The 21,772-nt window shown below is 34.3% G+C and overlaps 2 protein-coding genes across 3 annotated transcripts; one reads left to right on the top strand and one right to left on the bottom strand.

Moving 5' to 3' along the window:
- The first annotated feature begins 350 nt into the window (after positions 1-350).
- Positions 351-9,126, top strand: LOC107043595 (galectin-8). The gene is made up of 7 exons (XM_015265150.2): positions 351-585; positions 851-936; positions 2,198-2,408; positions 4,000-4,197; positions 5,993-6,081; positions 6,950-7,144; positions 8,575-9,126. The coding sequence occupies exons 1-7, from the start codon at positions 523-525 to the stop codon at positions 8,723-8,725; spliced, it is 993 nt and encodes a 330-aa protein (XP_015120636.1). The 5' UTR covers positions 351-522; the 3' UTR covers positions 8,726-9,126.
- LOC107043594 (acetylcholine receptor subunit alpha-like 1) lies at positions 9,019-21,161 on the bottom strand. Of its 2 annotated transcripts, XM_015265148.2 has the most exons (9): positions 21,027-21,161; positions 18,485-18,624; positions 16,628-16,672; positions 16,404-16,513; positions 13,605-13,827; positions 12,395-12,563; positions 11,615-11,764; positions 10,586-10,755; positions 9,019-9,363 (listed from the first exon to the last, which is right to left on the bottom strand). In XM_015265148.2, the coding sequence occupies exons 1-9, from the start codon at positions 21,112-21,114 to the stop codon at positions 9,121-9,123; spliced, it is 1,338 nt and encodes a 445-aa protein (XP_015120634.1). In that variant the 5' UTR covers positions 21,115-21,161; the 3' UTR covers positions 9,019-9,120. The 2 variants fall into 2 exon arrangements, with proteins under 2 accessions (XP_015120634.1, XP_015120635.1); XM_015265149.2 differs by lacking the exon at positions 21,027-21,161 and having other exon boundaries at positions 16,628-16,653; positions 18,485-18,543.
- Positions 21,162-21,772: the final 611 nt, after the last annotated feature.

Here is a 21,772-nt window from a genome sequence, read left to right as displayed (position 1 = left end):
AAAAATCCCAGTGGATTTGTCACAGTTTAAATGTCGTTCAACTGATAACTGGTGGAACGAAATCGTTCCTCGACCAGAATTCCGTACTGAAATCCTTGAAAAAAAAGACCTCTCAATTTAAAATCTCTCAATTCCAAAATGAAGAAATTTAATTGAAAAATCTCCTTCCCATGATATTATCGATCATTCCCGTTCCTAAATTTCCATCCCATTGAAAATTGAACGAACTTTAATTTCCTAGAGCTGAAAAAATAAAAGGAAACATTAACAGTATCTTATGCGCATGTCCATTTAAATTCCTTCCGTCAAATCGAATGAGAAAAAATCATTAGAGAGCTAGATTGTGTCATTCCAACTCGCTAATGATCATATGCACACCCTCGCCTGTCGCATGAGTCACCAGCAAATCGACAAGAGATCACACTACAATACGTAACAGTAATACCCCAATATATATCATAACACCAATGTATAATACAAGACATCTGCTTGACGCGGTGTCAGCTGCGTCGAATCCCAACAATGTCGCTGTTGAAACCGTCTCCAGCTGATTTTGAATACAACGATATCCAGGCAAAGCTGGTGGTAAGTAGAACTTCGGAAATATCTCCGCCTGAATCCCGGGAAAAATTAGAACAACTCGTTCGCTTCAAAAATACACTTCGATGAAAAAATATAGACAGGCAGATTTTTCACTGTTCACTTCGGCAATCATCGGAGGACCGAAGGTGGGGGCAGCTGCGGCGACATTCGAATTGTTGAGAAAATGTGACATTTGAGATTTTTGGTTAATTTTTTCCTCTCGGGCCCTTTAATTCGGAAAAATGGTGGAAAATTATTTATGTTGCAGAGTGAAACGAGCCCCGTAGAGCCGATCCGACTTGAAATTAAATCGGCGATTATTGTCATTGGATACGTACCGAGTCATTCCAAGAGGTAATTCAAAATAACTGACACCCAAAAAAAATAATGCCTGGGCGCGGGCGATTGGAGTGAGATTTCTCGTACATTGAAAATTAATTTAGTAGTGAAGTGGTAAAGCGGTTTAAGTCAATTTCGACTATTGGCTAGTTTTGAATGAATATTTCGGAATCTAAGGGAGATAGCAAAATTTTTGTTGTAACCTTTTTTATAGAGCCGATTGAGAGCTACAACAAATGTAATTAGGAAAATTTTGCTATCTTCCTTAGATTCGGAAATATTCCTCAAAAACTCAACTGGGAGATAAGTCGACTTAAACCGTTGTACCGCTACGGATTTAAAGCCTGAAATTTTTAAGTTGAGCGGTTCGAAGGTCTCAATTTGAGTCTTTGAGATGTCAATTCGAGCCTTTGAAGGTCTCAAGTTGAGACTTTGGAAGGTCTTAATTTGAGACTTTGAAAGTCTCACGTTGGTAGTTTTCAATGCCTCAAGCGAAGGATATCCAAGTACTTTGGCTACTTTTTCTCAAATGAAATGCTTTTCTACTTTTGTAGTCGAACATCAGAGCTTTCATTTGGGCCCCATTTGGCCCTCAGTTTCCGGACATTTTACAATAATTTTATTATTCAAACTTTGCAGGTATGAATTTTAATGTCGATATTGAATTGTTAGAAAATATTTTCACAATCTGAAAAAAATTAGAAAGTGCCCGTTTTAAAAATGACAAGCATTTTATAAAAATAATTTATAAACAATCAATTTTCCACCATAAAAATCATTTGTTCGGGATACTTGAATATCCTTAATGCAAAATATCAAATGTGTTGAAAAGTGAAGGAACTTCATTGCGTCCAGTAACCCATTTTGTTAAAAAAATCTACCTGACGAGGCAGAAGTTTTTCAAAATTCTGTAGTTATGATTTTGAAAATATCGTTGGAGAACACTGTTGGGATTTTTTTATAGAAGATGAAATTCTCCCAGAAAAGCGCTCCTGACATTTCCCTCTAAACCTTTGTCTTTCGAAGATAATCACTGATCAATCGGCGACAGTTCTCTACTGACTGTATTTGTTCCAACAATGTTCAATTCAACCCTCTGAAGTTGTGAAATGAAATAAATGACAGTTTGAATATGAATGAAGTTCGTTTAATCAGTAAACAAAATATGATCTAGAGGCAAAAGACAAAAGACAGGGGGAATAGCAGATTGAGAGAGGGGTTGTTCGGGAGAGTTTCTTACAAAAATTGAAGTTCATCTAAATTAATTTTATGACAGTTTTGCATTTAATTTACTATGCCGATCAACTGGAAACATCGCTCTGCATTTCAATCCGCGATTGGAACGAGGATATTGCGTGAGGAATTCCAAGGTCAAGGGATCTTGGGAGACTGAGGAGACTTGCTCAAGAGACGGAGGGGTAAATCCTATTTTTCCGAGAAATTCGTACTTCCATCTTTTGATTTTCTGCGGATCGAGAGAGTTCCAGGTAGGAAAAATCAATCAATTCCTGGATTTATCGATTTTCCTTGTTCAAAATGTCAATTATATGCTCGGGGGTGTTATTTTGAGACAACACCACTAATGAAATTTTTCTCTCTGACGCTTTTTTTGAACGAACATTGGAGATGAATGCATTCAATTATGTATACATGAAACATTCCTAATAATATTTCATAGAAATTTTCAGAAATTTTCGGAATTTCATCAAGTGAAAAATCTAAAACAATTAGTTGGAAAGAAATTGATTCAATTCAAGAAAATGAAATAGGCTATGAATAATAAACAATGGGGAAAAAAGCAAAATGACCATTCGGAAGCATATTGCTAATTTATGAGTTATCAATAGAAACGGACAGCCAATCAAGTGATATTCTCCGACAGAGAGATCATATCATCACATTTTTTTTTATTTTTGCATTGTAATCATTCAAATTTAAGTTTTCTATTTGTTGTGTTATATCGACCCATTATGATCCCAAAAGTCAGAAAATGCATTTTTTAGACAGTGTCTGTATGTTCTCGCTAATAAATAGATGGAATTGAATCATTTTTTTTCTCAAATGTAGTTATTGCTAAGCCCTATCCATCACCATTAATTAAAATTCAATTCATTGATTCATTTTTTTAATTTTCGATTTTTTTCAAAATTCAGTTGTAACACGATAACTAAAAAAAATGTTCTAAATTCATTGAATGACGGCTTAAAAAAATCGTTGGAATGTCCTTTTGACCGAGTTCGAGGATAAAAGCGATAGCAATAATCGTTATTTTGATTTCTGTGAAATTTTTCAAAACTATCGTATTTTTTGAAAATTAGAATTCCGCAGATAGCTCTGGATATTGAGCTTGAAATGAATTCAATCATAGCTTAATATGTTTATTTCTATGCGACTATATCGAAGTTAGAAGATGGTTACAATAACAGTCTCGGTCAATTTGATTTTTAGGATAATTTTTAGAAATTTCGAATTTTTCATGAATTCCTCGGAAAGTTAGCTTTCTGATGGTTCCTTTAAATGTGATGTTTCGAATGCATTCAATTATGTATACATGAAACATTCCTAATGATATTTCATAGAAATTTTCAGAAATTTTCGGAATTTCATCAAGTGAAAAATCTAAAACAATTAGTTGGAAAGAAATTGATTCAATTCAAGAAAATGACATAGGCTATGAATAATGAACAATGGGGAAAAAAGCAAAATGACCATTCGAAAGCATATTGCTAATTTATTAGCAAAAATAACTCTACTATACGTAATACAGGAACAATTTCCCACTTGTTTTGATTAAAAGAAAAGAAGAATAGAATGAAAAAAGCTTGGAAAATTTGAGCTGAGGAAATTCTATAGAAAATATCTCAATACAATAAGTTGCCTATAGCAACAGAATCGGCCAAAAACGAATCGAAAGTTGAATAAAAATTCCAATGAATTTTCTAACGAATTCGCTAAATTTTTCTATGAAATTTTTTCATGCGTGCATTATTCATTAGTTAATTATTATCATTGATGATTGATCAATCAATTTAACTTATTTGATTTCTCTATCGAATTATTCATGTATTTTCTCTGCAGATTGCTGTCAATGGCGAACACTTCTGTGACTTTCCATACCGACAATCCCTCGAATCGATTACGAATTTTGAATACGTGGGAGACGTCGAGGATGTGAGAATCCGTTTGACAAAATTGAATATTTATCCGGATCCGAAGATTGTTAAACCCCGTCGATACCTTGAACTTTCCCAGGAACAACCCCTCTCTGATAATCTCGTACGTATTGACGATTATGACAGTTTTTTTTGTTGCATTGATCTTCTGCACTGGCTCTTTTATTGCTGATCGTGTAAAGATTTCAGATAATTTTCTCATTAATTCATAATCCAGCAGATTTATGTAATTTGTTTACGCGTATTTGCGAAAATATTTTTTCATTTATTCATAACATAGTTTTCTTTTATTTATCAGAAGTGATAATTTCGTTGTTCTGTGGTTACTGATAAGAATTTTTAATTATTTTTTCGATGAAATTAGAATTCTAATCGTGAATTACATAAGCGAGTGAGTATATCGATTATGAGGGATTTTGATGAGAAGAATTATTCATTGAAAAGGTATCACGTACAAAAAATTGAGAGAAATTTTTAAGTCTAAATTATGATTTTTACTATGAATTTTAAAAGTCGCTGACTATTGGAATTTGGAGATTTCTCATACATTGAAGATCGATTAAATATGTCTAAAAACGAATAACTAGCGCACAAAATTAATTGTTTATTGCTAGTTTACACCGCAAACGCCTAAAATGTTCAAAATAGTCCAGGGCCTCCAATATTTCAGTAGCGAAGCGGTAAACCGTGTTAAGCCGATTTTGACTAGTGGCCAATTTTTTAGGAATATCTCGAAATCTAAAAAAAACATAAAAATGACCTTTTGTCATGACCTTTTTTGTTGATCCAATTGAGTTTCATAAAAAGGAAAAATTTTGCTATCTCTCTTAGATTCCAAGATATTCATCAAAAACTGACCAAAAGTCAAACCCGACTTACCCGGTTTACCGCTTCGCTACTGATTTGAGCTACAGAGATGATTTTATTTTCAAAATTTTTGAAAAAAAGTGTACCATAACAATTTCGAATTAGTTTTTTCAAATTCAACTCCTACACAGCTAATTTCGTTATTTTTTTAAATAAAAAATTGCACCATTCATGTAAAATAACCCGAAAAATGTTTCTGAAAGAATCGAGAATATATTTCAAATATTTTACGAATAATTTTTCCGCCTATTCTTTAGGAATGGCGCAAATTTTCTTATTAAACAAAACGAAATTAGCTGTGTAAGACTCGACGTTCAAAAAATTAATTCGTTATTGTTATTGTACATATCTTTTCAAAAATTTACCAAAAAAACGCCTGTAGCTCAAAAATTGGAGGCCCTGGACTATTTTTAACATTTTAAGCGTCTGCGGGGCAAACGAACAATAAACTACTAATGTTTTTGCACTAATTACTCATTTTTAGACATATACAATCGATCTTCAATGCATGAGTAATCTCACTACAATAGCCCACGACTTTTAAAACTCATAATTGTCTCCCCTTAATGAAACAAGAAAAAAATGCAGTGGCAAATGCTTTACGTTGAAAAATTTCCATAGAAAATAACCCAATAGAGTAAGTTCTATAGAAAGATCTAAATCCATTGATTTCCTTCTATAAAATATTTTATATAAAAAAATAATAAATAATTTTAATAAAATTCCCATAGAAATATTCTGCAAGTGAGCTAGGGTTTTGTCTATGAATTTTTTTTCGTGCGTTGAAATTATCTCCAAAAAAGCCTGCTGATGCCTTTTGCTAGTATCGCTCATCTCTGAGGAAATTTAATTGTCAAGAAGATAAGCTAAGTAACTTGAAATTTAAACCGATTAATATTGGTTAAAATGATTTATCTCTAAAATGATTTATAGACCGAGAAACCCATTTTACACAAAAGAAATCTTCTGATAACTCCCTCCAGCGACCCAAGTTCAAATTGTTGATAAAAACATATTTCTTGGAATTCCAGAAAGTTCCATGCACAATTTCCCTCGCCCAACCCCTCGCATTTGGAACCAGAATATTCATAAAAGGACGTTTGAAACTCTTACCTCATTCGTAAGTTTAGACTCTCAAAATTTGTTCTAAGGAATTCAGTAGTGAAGTGGTCAATCGGTTGAAGATGTTTTGTACGAAAAAGGTAAATAGTGAAATTCATCTAGAATTCATGTAGAATGCTTATAATCACACTTGAATTATTTACAAATTTTCCTACAATTTTTTCAAATTTCCTTTTCAAGTTATTAACCATTAAAGTCGCTTCTCATATATGGGCTCTTATGCAGATTTTTCTGTTTAACATGAAACTATATTATCAGTTTAGATGATAATGCAGTTTCGTGCTAAATAGAAAATTCTCCATAAGAAGCTATGTATAAAAAGCATCTTCAATTGTTAATAACTTGAAAAGGAAACCTAAAAAAATTCTAGAAAAATTCGTAAATAATTCAATTGGGATTATAAAAATTCTATATGAATTTGAGTTTTGAAGCTTTCGCGGCCAATATTATTATTCAGCCATCATAATGAATAATTCTATATGAATTCCCAATGAATGTCATTATTTACCTTTTTCGCACGAAACACCTTAAGTCGACTTAGCTTCCAGATGAATGTTTGTTAAATAACTCGGAATTTAAGAAAGATAGCGAAATATTTGTAAGATATTTTTCGATAGTCTTTACTCTTCTTTACAAAAAAGATTTCTAGGAAAATTTTGCTAACTCCTTTAAAATTTGAGATATTCATCGAGAAGTGGCGCTAGAATGGAATTGACTTAGACCATTTGGCCACTTCACTACTGAATTAATTTACTTAATTGCTAGGAATGTTTAGAGCGAATTTTCAATGAAAAATATTCAACTTTGTAAATACTTTGTCTTATTATCATTCTTCATTAATTTTTTTTCCACTCACATTACGGTAGGTTTTACGTGAACCTTCAAAGAAGTCAATTAATCTACCCCCATCCGGAGATTGCCTTGCATTTAAATCCTAGATTTCTGTTCGGAAATCGTCCGTCCTGTGTCGTGATGAATTGTTGGACTAATGGCGCTTGGAGTGCAGAGGAAAGACACGAGGGACAATTATCCTGGGGTCCTGGCCGTGACTTTCTCCTGACGTAAGTTGAAAAAACCCTGGTGAAATGATGGACAAGACAGTTCTATTTTTTTCGAATATGCAATTCAAGGAATTCTCTCGAAAGAAGAATTTTTGTTTGAAACTACTCATTTCAAACAAAAGATAATTGATAATTTCATTGAAGGTTGAATATTCGAAAAAAATATTCGTAAAATGAACGACCGGACATCCGAGTGCAGCTGTGTTTAGCGCGGTTAGTATTTGAGTACTAACGTGAGTACTTGGGTGACCGCTTAGGAACACCCTCGCCCAAAAATTTCGGAAGGTAGGCACGGTGCAGTGGCCTAATGTGCCCCTCTAGTCAGTGTGACAGAAGGGCACATTAGGGCTCTGCACAATCGGCCGGCTGTACGACTGGGGTTTTCCATGGTTAAGAGTAAGACGGCCCATGGTAATGCAGAAAAAATCAGAAGAGAGAAGTGGGAGAGGCAAGGCAGACGAATGCGGAGCCTATAACACCGTAATGGTAGTAGGAAAGAAATATGAATAAAAAGATAATAATAATATTCATAAAATGTTATATTCATTAAACAATTATACAATTATTGTCAACAACAATAATCATAATTGTTAATTATTTTTTAAACAAATATCGTTATTCAATTTTGGAGAAACTTAGTTTTTTGGTTAAATTTTATTCAATTCCTATTGGAATTCAATAGAAATACCATCCGAAAATCGATTTAATATTTTTTTATTTCTATTCAAAACTTCCCAACCTTTCCACCTGTTTTTTCAACAGATTTTTTATTGATAAGTCACTAGATCTAGATCTTTCTATTCTTTGGCACAATTTTTTCAAGTATTTTCGACTGTATTTTTTCTTCTTTTCATTACAAGAACCAAGGAAAGGTATTTGGAAAATTGATGCTCAAGGATTCTCTCGGGAAAATGTCAATAAAATCAGTTGTCTAGAAAAACCAACATCTATTGATTTTTTCGAATTGAATATGTGCGAAGAAATTGTACGGCGAGTTACATATGGTTTCAACTGAAATTGGCATTAAAAAAAAATTAAAGTCTACTAGACTTTCAATTAAATTTCTATAGAATTCTTATAAAAAACCTGTTAAATTTTCTGATGAATCGGTTTTCAAAAAATAATGAATTTTTCCATGCGTGAGATGATCGTTTTCTGGGGAAAATGTCAGATGTTTCTCTTGAAATCTCTTAGAAATTGTTTTTCAGAATAAATTTTCTTCAAAACCAAGAAAAAAAATCTATCTATTATTTCCTTTGAAAGTATCTACAATTCGAAATAGTCTTGCAGCCAATGGAATTCTCCACAAAAAATATTTTCCGAATGCCTCTCCCCGAATCTTTTTCGAATAATCCAGACTTTTCTTGTCCATTCTCCCAAAAAATACAAAAAATCCCAAAAATGATAAATTTTTCTTGATTTTCTTCAAGGATTCGTTGTGAATACGAAGGCTACAACATCTGGCTGGACAACAAGATGATCGGTATATTCCAGCATCGACTGGAGCCCACAATAGTCGACACCCTTCACATAAGTGGTGACGTGGTCATCTACCAAATAGTCCTGAACAGTGACGACTGAAAAAATCACGTGAACTCATTCGCAAAGAGTGAAAAACATCCTCCAAAGAGTGAGTCAACAATCGATACATTTCTCGAGCTAATTAGCTTCCCCTCAAGTCAAGTTCATGTTCAAGTACTTCTATCTCCAGCCGCGTCTGGAGTTTTTTTTTAAATGTATATTTTTATTTACTCTGAGTGCTCGAGAAATGCCAATCATGTTGGCTCATTCTTCATTCCCTCGATGAAATGCATAAAATCGAAACAAAAGTTGATTGATAATTCAAAAAAATGACGCAAAACAGGTAATTTTGTAAAGATATACTCTATATTATCAATTCTATTAATTGTATTTGACATGTTTTACAATTTATAGCTTCTCGGTAGATAAATCATGAAATAAAAAATATTGAGTATCTAAGACATGCAGGTGATGCCCATCACTGAAAACACAAAACAGAAAATTAGGAATGAAATTCTGTCTATAGCTGTTGCAGCTAGAGTCCACTCGAGTTGAGATGTTCTCGAAGATGAGGCGATCATATTTTCCTTGTCCTCGTTGTCCGGCTCGTTTGATAGTGGGGTTGAGGGGTAGAGGGATGACTCACTGAAGCATGTGCCCCTGCGGTCTTCGTCGGCACCTGGTCGCTGCGAGTGTAGCTGTGGATAATGTTTCTCCTTCATTTAGAGAATTGATGAGGCGATGAAGGCAGTGGTCCTCACCACATTTTCACACGCACAAAGATATTTAATAGAAAAATCAAGTGAATTCGCTAGCAGACATCGGCATAATCGAAATTTTGAATTACAGTTAAATTTTGAATAAGTCAATGAATAAGTAATATTACTCACCAATTTTTTCATTATAACAATAACCCCCAATTTAAATTTTCAAATTCCGAATCGTTTTATCAATCATCCACTTAAAGATTCAAATTCCGAATTATTTTATCAACCAATAATTGAGAAATTGAGCTACCAATTATTATATTAGTTTACAAATTTCAATTATGATAAATAAATCTAAATTACCGTAAGATGCAACTTCCCATAATATTACTAAAGTAATGATTGATGTCGATCTGTGTTCGCTAGACAATTCTATTGGATTTCTACTGAATTTTCTTTCAGTTTTTGGCCGGTTCTATTGCAATGTTCGATAGAAAATATTCTATAGATAATATCAATGGAATTTTATTTTTTTATACAACTCATTCCATTTTTTTAATCTTTCAATTGTCTTGCCTTACGAGATTGTTAATAAAAATGATAATGATAACTATGATGAAGATATGTGATGACAGCTATGGGACTGTTATATATATGAAAACAAAACAAAAATGAAACTAATATTGCAAATAACAAATATAAATAATATATTAATAATGATAGTAGTAATGAATAATAATGATAAAAAGTTCATCGTTGATAATTTTTCACATGAATTTTAAGTTTGATGAGTGTAAGAAATTGATTCATCACCACTTCGGTAAACCGGTTTAAGTCGACTTATTTCTTAGTTGAGTTTTTGAAGAATATCTCCGAATCTCAAGGAGATAACGAAATTTTCGTAATAACCTTTTTTCTAGAGCAAATTGAGTGCTACAAAAAAGGTCCTAACAAAAATTCAGCTATCTCCCTTAGATTCCGAAATATTCACTGAAAAATGGCCAATAGTGAAAATCGACTTGAACCGTTTTCCCACTTCGCTACTGAATTCTTTCTTCAATCATTTTTTTAAAGGAATCTCTCGTTTGACTAGGGTGTTTCGATCAGTGGCAACCCCGTGTACAATCGAAAATATTTCCTTCTCCATGACATGGTCATGGACAACATTCAAAATCGTTTTGTGAAGATTTTTGTGAAGATATTTTTTACGTACAAGTTGAATAAGATCGCAAAGCCCCAGGTATTTTCCAATCTGTCCCATGAGGATTTTCTTAACAATTCGAGGGAGGGGTCGACAGTAGGGTCTTCCAGACAAAACTAATACTGCAACCGAAATCACCGAGGATATCGTCACCTGGTGGAGGCAGCCTGCGTAGAAGCTCACTGAAAGAAATTCATTCATCGTCAGGAAATGTGGCCGCTTCATTCAACCGCGTTTATAAGGAGCAATTAGAACTAGAATTTTTCCTTGTTGTTGTTGTGTACACGAGGTTCTCGATATTTTGCATCTCGTTTTTCAATATATTAAATAATATGTTGAAAAATGTTCATTCAATTCAATGCTTTTGCGGACCCCACCATAATACCCTTAAATAGGAGTTGCGGAGACTAAAACGTGAATTAAGGATGTTTAGCCAGTGTCGGTAAATTGTCGGTAAATGTGTTTTTTTATGGTCAAGGAAAATTCAGTAATTTTTTCGACTGGCAGCAGAACATATAAAACTAACTTTTCTAGCGTTAAAAAGAATTGATCGCAATAGTCGCGGCAGAAATGAATAAACTACTTTTTCCTTATACATGGGCTCTTATGAAATTTAAGTTTAAATTGATAATTAACCTACTAGAAGACTCTAAAAATAGGAATAAAAATAGAAGATAATGTGTAAAATCATACTGAATCCAATGGCCAGAGAAAAATCTGGGGTACCCGGGCAAAAAGAGAAAATATTTTAATGATTCTATCCCATATAAGCGCATGTTAGCGCATGCAATTGGTGCATTGTGTCTATTTCATTTCTAAATAATGAACATGGGTTGGTGGATTGAAATTTGTATCAATGTGAAGGGAATATCTTCATCTCTCAGTTGAACAAAAATCAATTTTTTTAAGTACTTGCGATTTTGGATAAACATCCTTCAATATCTCAGAAACTAGAATCGACAAAGTGGGCTCTTTTCACGTGGACCTCCACAAATACCGAATGCTAAATTTTTGAGTTGATGAAAAAATTGTTTTATTCACCTATCAGAGGGGTTCTCGGTGACGATGGTATAAAATGTGTGAAATACAAGAGAAATAAGGAGATTATGAGAGCCAGAAGGCTGCAGAGAATCAGTCGCTCTCGGCTCTGCGGTGACAGCCAGAATATTGCCAAATTCATGAAGACAATAACTACAGAAGAAATCGTTAAAGACAAACGTTAGTTCATTCCAAATAATTCAATTTTTTTTGCAGTGAAACAAAAATGACTTTAATTTTATTTTAAGCAAAGATGCAATTATCAATTCACCAGATTTTTCTTAGAAAGTACACGTATGAAAAAATTCAATAGAAAACCTAGCGAATTCGCTAGAAAATTCTATTGGAATTCTACTATAGGAATTCTATGGGGTTTCTATAGGATTTCTATTGTAATTCTACTGAAAAATCCTATTTGTTCGTTGCGCTGATTCTATTAGATATTCGATAAGAGAAAGTCAATGGATTTAGAATTTCGGTTCGAATTTTTCTCTGAGCTTTTTCTATTAGAAATTATTGGGCAAATTTCCAATTATTGGACAAATTTGCCAAGTTTTTTTCACTGAATTTTGTTTTATTTTGTATTGTAGAATGCGAGTGGAAAAAACTTGGAAAATTGATGCCCAAGCATTCTTGAAGAAGAAATCTCAAGAGAAAATTTCAAACAGAAATTCGAAATCTATTGACTTTTTCTTATCGAATATCCAATAGAATTAGCGCAAAAAACAAATAGAATTTTCCAATAGAATTTTTTCATACGCGTAATGCAAGTGTATTACATACAAACAGTGGGCGTGCCGAAAACACTCGCATAAAGTGTCGAATTCCTCTTCAAGGTGAAATTGAACCGAAGACGAATAGAAGGTTCATCAACGCAGCACTCGTAGGTCGTGACTTTCCGCAGTTTCGTCACTCCGATGAGTTTCCACTCGCTATTCTGAATCAAGTTGATCTAAAAATCCAGGCAAACTTTCTCTAACTGGACTATTTCAACAGAATAGGTTTATGGAAAGATGAAAATATGTTGATTATCACTAAACAATATTTTCTATTTAATATTTCTATCTAAAGGGCGCGCAGAAAATCTCCGGTATTTTTCAATAGAATTGATTGAATATCTCAAAGAATTCTACAAGAAATCCAATGAGTTTTCATATCGACTGTTTGAAATTTTTCATTTCATAAATTTTCGTCGAGTTATAGTTAGACTGAAATTTCAAGGAATTCCGTCATTCTAAAGGCACACTGTGATGACAAAATCAATGGAAACTGTAAATTTTAGTTCAGGTAGGGGAGAGTGGGGTAAAATGAAACAGCCGAAAAACGACTATTTGATGCAATTCAAGCAAAAAAATTTTTTTTTTCATTAACTTTTGTTTATTAATTTTTCTTATTTTATAGTAATAATAATGATTTATTCCCAACCATATGGCTTAGGGCCTTTTACTGTTTGTAATACATTTTCCTCGTCAAAGACACGTTATAAGGAAAATACATTGACCGACAATTCATGGTCCCCGTGTGTAATGAGCAAAACCAGTAAGAATAAAAACAGCAATAATATTCTATGTACTAAAAATATTCAGCAATGTGGTTAATCATTGATATGACGCTCTGTCTTCTCTTTGGCTTCGTTTCCCACGAGTCAGCCTTCTTCGGTGGAGGTTCCTGCGTCTTTTATTTTATTATATTATTATTATTGGGACTACTGATCTACTGATGAGAATAATCATTTTCTTTTCAATTAATCCATTGACAAAATCGTCTCCCGTCAAAACTTCTCAATAATTTTCCATTCTGCTGAAAATTATTATTCTCATCAGTACTCCCAAGAATGAAAAAAGTTAATAAACAAAAGTTGATGAAAAAAATTTTTATAAAAAAAATTGTTTTGGTTGAATTGCGTTAAACAGTCGTTTTGTCATTTCATGTTGCCCCACTCTCCCCTAGTGAAGGTTCATGTGGGAATTTTGTCACCTAAATAATAAATCACCTCAGCTGCACTTTCATGAATCGGAAACTTCAACTCTATCTGACTGCCCGAGTACGCCCAGGAGGCGAGTTCGATACTGCAGGTTTGAGTATCGTACGGCCAGAAGTGAAAATCAAGATCACAGATTGCGAGAAATTGTGTTGGTGGTGTGCATATGACCAATCCCGTCTGGTGAATGTGACAGGGTGCATCACTGAAAGGTTCGATCGATGAAGCTCCTGCGCTGTAAAAATTCGAGGAGACTCATCGATGAATAGTAAATGAATTTTCCGTTATTCCGGCGGTAAGGAAGCGCTTTACGAACGCCATGCGTTTGTAAATTGCTGTCTACGCTCGTTATGACAAAATAGTATATTTCGATACGAGTGAGACAGAATTTTCACGAGTGTGAAGTTGGCGACCCGAGGCGAAACCGAGGGCTGCCAATCACTCGAGCTGAAAATTCCTGTCTCACATATGTCCAACAATAGTTTTTGACAGTGATGTTACGTTCAGCGAGTCGCGAACTGTGCCTTTTTTCGTTTACTAGTAAACGAAAAGACTTTTCGTTTACGAGTAAACGAAAAGGCACTTTTCGACACGAGGTGAACGTAACAGCAGTGTCAAAATAGTATATTTCAGTACATGTGGGGCAATATCGTCTTTAACGTGTGTGGGGTTTACAGCATGAGCCGAAGGCGAGTGATGTAACCACACACGTTAAGGACGAAATTTCCCAACAAGTACTGAACAAAATTTTATGTCACGAAGCCTGAAACCGGCTGAATTAGTGGACGAGACGCGAAGCGTCGAGTGTGCAATCCAGCCGGTTTCAGGCATGAGTGGCATAAAATATCATTCGACATACAGCCTAAAAAAACTTTTTCCGTACTGACCTTCACTTTTCCTCGTCCGAGGATTGGTATTGGCCCTTCTCCAAACTTGTAAAAGTGAAAAACACTACGGAAAACTATCGCTCATGACTAGTCCCATGGGGTTTTTTTATTCGCGTGGTTGGTCAGTTCTCGCCTTCGGCTCGGGCTGCAAACTCATATTCGCCAGAAAAGTTTTTTTCAGCCTAGGGGAGAGTGTGCCTGTACCGCTCAGCGGGTAATACCGCTCACCCGATTTTCTCCACAACCATCAACTTGAAAATTTCTTTCTGTTCCTGATCATGAAGAATTTGATGATAGGATGTGATTGTCGGAAAAATTTCACTTTATTTACCACTTTAAATATGAAAAAGCACGTAACGAAGTTTTGAGGTCTTTACAGTGCAAAATTTGTGGACTTTTAATTAAGGTTTTTGATGGTTTCAAACGCTGAATTCTCATATTAAACTGTGGTTATTCGATTCGTGGTACTTTCGTGCGTAATTTGAGACCAATTCGAACTCAAATTTCACTTATGTCAATAATTATCAACAATTTTGTTGACGCCGAGCGGAGCCGGTAATACCGCTCATAGGATCGGCCACGTAGTTGCTCGACAGCACTCGAGTACAGGTTAGGTTGCGGCGCGAGCGATACACGCAAAACCCTATGAGCGGCATTGGAATCGTGCCGAGCGGTATTACCCGACGGTGGGTAGTACCGCTCAATAGGCTCTCTCTTTTATTTTCAATCAATTTTGTGGATTCTAAGGAGAATTAGGCGTCTGCACTTCGAGAATAACGAATTCAATAGTTAAAGAAGTCTCACAAATACGTTTTTTACACTCAAGTTGAAATATAAAATATAAAACTGGCATTTCCCCTTAGGTGGGCGGTACAGGCACACTCTGCCCTAATGACGAAACATACTATTTCTGTACTGCTTCTCACGATTTCTCATCTGAGAATTAGTATTGCATACTTCCCAAACTCGAAAATTTGAAAATCACAACAAAAAAATTTTTTACTCGTATGGTTGACCAGTTCTCGCCTTCGGCTCGGACGCCAATGCCACACGAGTAAAAAAAAAACATCGCAGCAGCCCGGAAAAATAATATTTCTGTACTGTTTCTCACGTTTTCTCGTCTGAGAATTGGTATTACATACTTCCCAAACTCGAAAACTTGAAAATCACTACAGAAAAATATTGTTCCTGGGCTATTGCGATGGGGTTTTTTTTACTCGTGTGGTTGGCCAGTCCTCGCCTACGGCTCGGACGCCAACGCCACACGAGTAAAAACCCCATCGCAGCAGCCCGGAAAAATTATATTTGTCGTGACAAAGAATATTATTCGTTATCCCGGGGACGAAAAGATGAACGGGCCAAGATTGGGCCAGTACTGGGAGCCGAGCTGCCGAGTCTTGGATGCCGATTCTCAATTGCGCATGGTCCAGCCCGGCTAGCTATTGGTTTGATATCGGTGGACGGATATTGGTTGCCAAGCGTCGACCGATGATCGGCACCCAATACTCATTTTCAATAGTTGAACAAATTAATTAACCCTCGATCACTGGCTCAATGAGCGCCCCACATGGAAAAAATATATATACAGAAATATATGTCACTTATATCCGCTTATATTCCACCCAGAAAAATTTATATTTTGAAAAATATATTTAAAAAATGTCTTAAATTGGCCCAATTTATATTAAAAAAATATATCAAATATAACATATTTTTTATATATTTGTTTATTTCTATATTTTTTTATATATTCTTTATAAATTTGAAAAATATATGGAATTGGCCCATATTATGTTTTTTGCATATTTTTTTAAGGGGATGTGGTATACTTTCCGGCAAAAAATGCAATATCTAAGATACATCTAATATATACCTGGTATACAAAGCGGATATATTCAAGATATATTATTCACATTTCCCAAACCTGTTTAAGAGTGTTATGTCTGGCTGCCAAACCTCGTGATTACCCACTTGAAGGTGATTCAGCTCTCCATAATTCGAGGCGTTCCATTTTAGTTTATCGTCGGTCCATATCTATCGGATGTCAATTCATGTGAATTTATGAAGGGAGTAGCCATCGAACGACTGTTGGGTAATTTTTCGATCTGGATATTGAGGAATTTTAGGGGAATATTCATAGATAGTTACCATTTTGACGTAGGCCCGTACATCCACTGCAGATTTTAACTCATTCTGATCAATAATAAATTGACGGAATAATTAATGAAAATCACCATTTCAATTGACTTAAATATAAATTTGGAATGAAGGATGCAGCAGCATTGGATAACTCCTAGAATTTATACAGTTTATCCCGGAAATATTTATTTGAGGACCTCCAGCAGAATCTAACTTTTCTTACGAATTTCATTTGAATTTCATTTGGATTTTTGAGCATTTGTATCTTTGTAGTTTATATTCGACCGAAAATGAACCCAAAAATTTTATCTGACTTTCTCAATTGTTTTGCTCTACTAGATTGTATTGAATCCAGAAAATGTCTAATAATTGGTGATTTTAATGGTCCTGATTATGTTCTTAATAGTTCGTTAAATTGCGGCCAGAATGTTGCCAGTTGAGATTGTCTGAGTTTAATTCTGTCAAAAACTCATTGGATCGGTTACTTGATGTTGTACTGTGTAATTCTTATTGTTGTGTAGATAAGGTCAGTTGTCCTCTTTTAAAGGAGACTAGTTATCATTTTGCCTTGATTATTAATGGTGCCAAGTGAATTTGGCGATGACCTTGAAAATTGATATTCACCAACAAANTCTCGAGGTTCGTCACGCGAAATACAGGATTTTCCGCATTTATTTTCTCGATGTCTAGTTCCGGTTGCGGGTTTGAAATTTCGTCGGATGGATGAATACATATTTCTCCAATGATGGAGGGAAAGAAAAAAATTTTTTTGAATCTTTTTTCAAATTCACATGGCACCCTTAAGGTTTGTTTTGGGGCCAAACACAATAATTTTAGACATTGCAAAAATAGAGATGATGGACTCAAATTAGGACGAAAAAATTATAATTTCAACAAAGTTGACCATAATGTACTCTCGCAAGAATTATCAAAAATTGATTGGTCAGAAATGTATAATATTAATGATGTTGATACTTTGTGTGATTTATTTTATGAAAAAATTTCTGATGTATTTGACTTCATATTCTCTATTCTATTCTGATGTCATCACTATTTATAGACTATTCTTGATGTCTCGCCATCGACTTATGGAATTTTTTTTACAAATAGTTAATTTTTCATTACTGTCTTATTTTGAGTATGCATTATTTGATCCTGTAATTGGCCTGTGCTGTTGGATCTTTATGAAATAAAAATGAAAAATAAAATGAAAATGAATTACTTTTTGAAATTCAGCTTCTACACATCTAATTTGGTTATTATTTTAATAAAAAAATGACACCCTTCGTGTAAAATAGCTCGAAAAATATTTCTGGAAGAATCGAGAATATATTTTAAATACTTCAAGGATAATTTTTCTCCCCTTTTTACATGAATGGCACAAATTTTTACATTAAACAAAACGAAGTTAGTTATTTAGGAGTTGAATTTAAAAAAAACTAATTCGTAATTGTTATTGTACACATTTTTTCAAAAATTCGGTAGCTCAAAAATTGGAGGCCCTGGACTATTTTTAACCTTTTCAGCGTCTGTGGAGCAAACGAAGAATAAACAATTAATTTTGTTGCACTAATTATTCGTTTGTAGACGTATATAATCGATTTTCAATGCATGAGAAATCTCACTCCAATATCCCACGACTTTTAAAACTCATAGTAGTCTCCCCTTAATGGAAAAGGAATCAGATTTCAGTTTTCATTAAAATAAATAAATAAATAAATAAATGAAATGGACATTAAATTGAGAAAAAAAATACAATTTGAATCCAATCGAGTTTCCTAAAAATTTCTTGCAGTTTATAATAAATTTTTAAATCAAGCTGTGTTCGTACTACTTCAAATGGTTGAAAATATTTCTATCACTTACTATAGAAATATGATAAACTTTCATTCCAAACTGAACTGTCGTGACATTATAGTGTTGTGTTGGCCTAGCGTACTTGTCATAATGAAGAAATAGATCACGCTTCAGCTGATCTGTCCACGTAGCATTCCAAATGGGTTTCCCTATTGAATGAAGCACGAGAAATATGAGCATCGAATGAAATATAACCCAATGTAATGAGAAATGTCTCTCTTTTTCTTCAGAAATTATGCAAAATACCAAAAATTTAAGTGGTCACGGCAGTAATTGTTTATAGCATCATAACTCAACGAATATCAGTCACTTATAATTACTGTTGTGAACTTTTTCATGTTCCAAGGAAATTGTATGTGTTTATTGGACAAAGATATGCACTACTCAATAACATTCACTTGATAAAAACGGAGCGTCGTGTCTACCCGAAAGACAAATGTCTCATGAGAACGATTACTACTACAAAAATTATCACATTTTGGTAGAAACTTTTTTTGTCCACAAGTAATTTGATTCAACACGACAAAAGATCTCTTCAGGAAAATATAATTTTTCAGCAGAACTAATTGTTCTCTCAGTCAAGTTGTTTAAAATTTTGAACGATGAATAATCAACAGGGCTTGTTGGATTAAATTTTTTATCAATACGAAGGAGATAACTCTGTCTACCCATTGAAGAAAAATCAAAATGTTTTCAAGTGCCTGCATTTTTCGCTAAACATCCTTAAGGGGAGACTCCTGTGAGTTTTAAAAGTCGTGGGTTATTGGAGTGAGACTTTTCATACGTTGAAGATGGATTATATAGATCTAAAAACGAATAATGAGTGCAAAAAAAAATTTTTTTTATTGTTCGTTTGCCCGAAAACGCTTAAAATGCCAAAAACAGTCCAGGGCCTCCAATTTTTGCGCTACGAATGATTTTTTGTTTTCAAAATTTTCGGAAAAATATGTGGAATAACAATTACGAGCTATTTTTTTAAAATTCACGTCTTACATGGCTAAATTTGCTATTTTGTATTTTTTTACACAAATAGTGAATTTTTTTATATGAAAAAAACGAAATCAGCTGTGTAGGAGTCGAATTCCAAAAAACCAGCTCATAATTGTTGTTCCACACATTTTTCCGAAAATTTTGAAAAAAAAATCTTTTGTAGCTCAAAAATTGGAGGCCCTGAGCTGTTTTTAACATTTTAAGCCTTTTCGGGCAAACGAACAGTAAAAAATTTTTTTTCGCACTAATTACTCGGTTTCAGATCTATCAATCGATCTTCAACGTATGAAGTCTCACTCCAATAACCCACGACTTTTAAAACTCACAGGAGACTCCCCTTAACTTCAAAAGAAAACATTTTTCTAGTCAACATTTTTCTTAGTTAGAAAATAATTTTTTTTTGATATTTTCATCTGGCATCGCTCGTTGAATTAACGAGAATGTCAAATTTGACTCATTACGTTTTACCACTGAATTAGTAGACTAGTGAACGAGTAAGTGGATAAACGCAGTAATAGGCAGGCATTGCTGGGTGAGAATGGCCGCTCCTAGACACTTTCAATGCACGGAGAGAAAAATTCAATGAAAATTACCACAAAAAAAAACTTAAAAATTACGTTTCGAAATGTAATCCGCAAGCGAAGTAAAATTCAATAAAAAGTGTGAGTCGAAACTGAAATTGTACGAATCGCCACGTAAATTCTACGATGTGTTCCGTAAAAATTAACCACCCGTCTGATGACTCACCGCTGTGGGGACAAAAAGTCGTTCCGTAATTTTTCCCCAACGATTGAGAAATTTTACAGAACGGAACATAGAAATCAGGAGTGAAGTGGTAAACGGAGATAAGGCGACTCATGTCCCAGTTGAGTTTTTGAGGAATATTTCCAAATCTAAGAGAGATAGCGAAATTTTCGTGATTACATTTGTTGTAGCACTCAATCGACTCCACAAAGAAGGTTATAACAAAAATTTTGTTATCTCCCTTAGATTCCGAGATATTGATTGAAAACTGTTGAATAGTCAAAAGTGACTTATCTCCTTTTACCACTTCGCTACTGAAATAACTCACCAACTTCATAAAAATTGTTGAACGTTCAAGAATTTTTTATTTTGGAGGCATAATAAATCGGCAAGTTTTCGTAAGATTTTACTTCTTCGGGAAAAATTACGTGACAATTTCGTACTTTGTTCGGTGATGAACCTGAGAATTCACTGAACGTTTCAGATTTCTTCTCTTCCATTCCTATAAAACTTGCCAAAAAACGATTCCCTATTACGGATTACGTGAATTGTTCGGTAACTTTCACTGAATATTTCTCTCCGTGAGGTAGAGATTGATCTGAATCTGACTATTCAGTCAGTCGATTGACTCATTTGATCGATCTCAAGATCATCTGTTCTTCCCAATTTTCATCACTTCCGAAATATATGTAACACTGTCGACCCGGATTATTGATCATCACACACTTCAATTAATTCCAAACATTTATCGTGACCCAAACTATTCGAAAAACGTGGAAGGAAAACTTTCGCAGATGAACTGATTTTTTTGACTTACCAGCAGCTCCAACACTCTCAATTCCCCTGATAAAAAAATAAACAAATCCTAAGAGTGCACACGCATTCTCGAGCACTCGACAATACATCTCGCTCACGTTATTGCCAGCACTGCACCAGCTAGTACCTTCATAAAATCAAGTGATCATGATCATGACTACGATGGTGATGATTGTAGTTTGTAGTATTTGTGGTCGACGGGGGAGGTAGTTGACAATAATTTGTAGTGGCAATCATGTTGGAAAAGAATTCAATTGATGATATTCTTTATGGAATCAGTAGCAAGGACAGTAATCTTTGTGTTTGTTGTGATAGTCAGGACTTGGTCCAGTGGAAGAGCATTTCAGAGGGATTTGTCAAACGTTTTCAAGCATTTTTTTCGTCTCACAGTGGCAAAAAGTATCGGTTTACGGACTCTGGGGCCCATAAACTCGTTTTATTGCGCTAGCCGATGAAAACATCATCTCTCTATATAATAAAAAAATAAGGAGGTTAAAAAATTCAGGAGACGCGCCTGATTTGGGCCCATAATTGAAACCTAATTAGGCTCGCTTGGGAATGACTCGATTGGAGAATGCCCAATTTGAAAAAATAAATGCTTCTCTCGAGTAAATGAATATTTGGCAAAAATATTTTTTTTTCTGTGTACACCATCAGCTCAAAAAAGAAAATTACGAATCAAATTTTCCCCGTAAAAATTACGGAACGCTCTGGAAAAATTCCGTGACAGTTCCGTAAAATTTCCTA

This window comes from Diachasma alloeum, unplaced genomic scaffold, assembly GCF_001412515.2.
Source record: "Diachasma alloeum isolate Michigan unplaced genomic scaffold, Dall2.0 Dall_scaffold_00603, whole genome shotgun sequence".
Taxonomy (NCBI): domain Eukaryota; kingdom Metazoa; phylum Arthropoda; class Insecta; order Hymenoptera; family Braconidae; genus Diachasma; species Diachasma alloeum.
Note: the sequence above shows the minus strand (reverse complement) of the source record. Positions and strands in the feature narration are given on the sequence as shown.

Excerpts from the sequence above, each read along its gene's own strand:
- LOC107043595 (XM_015265150.2), top strand. The coding sequence starts at position 523 with ATGTCGCTGTTGAAACCGTCTCCAGCTGATTTTGAATACAACGATATC. Across the intron at positions 586-850 it reads ATATCCAGGCAAAGCTGGTG|AGTGAAACGAGCCCCGTAGA; the intron begins GTAAGTAGAACT and ends TTTATGTTGCAG. Across the intron at positions 937-2,197 it reads GTACCGAGTCATTCCAAGAG|TTTTGCATTTAATTTACTAT; the intron begins GTAATTCAAAAT and ends ATTTTATGACAG.
- LOC107043594 (XM_015265148.2), bottom strand. The coding sequence starts at position 21,114 with ATGTATTGTCGAGTGCTCGAGAATGCGTGTGCACTCTTAGGATTTGTT. Across the intron at positions 12,564-13,604 it reads TTCATGAAAGTGCAGCTGAG|ATCAACTTGATTCAGAATAG; the intron begins GTGATTTATTAT and ends CTGGATTTTTAG. Across the intron at positions 11,765-12,394 it reads TTTCGGCACGCCCACTGTTT|TTATTGTCTTCATGAATTTG; the intron begins GTATGTAATACA and ends TTTCTTCTGTAG.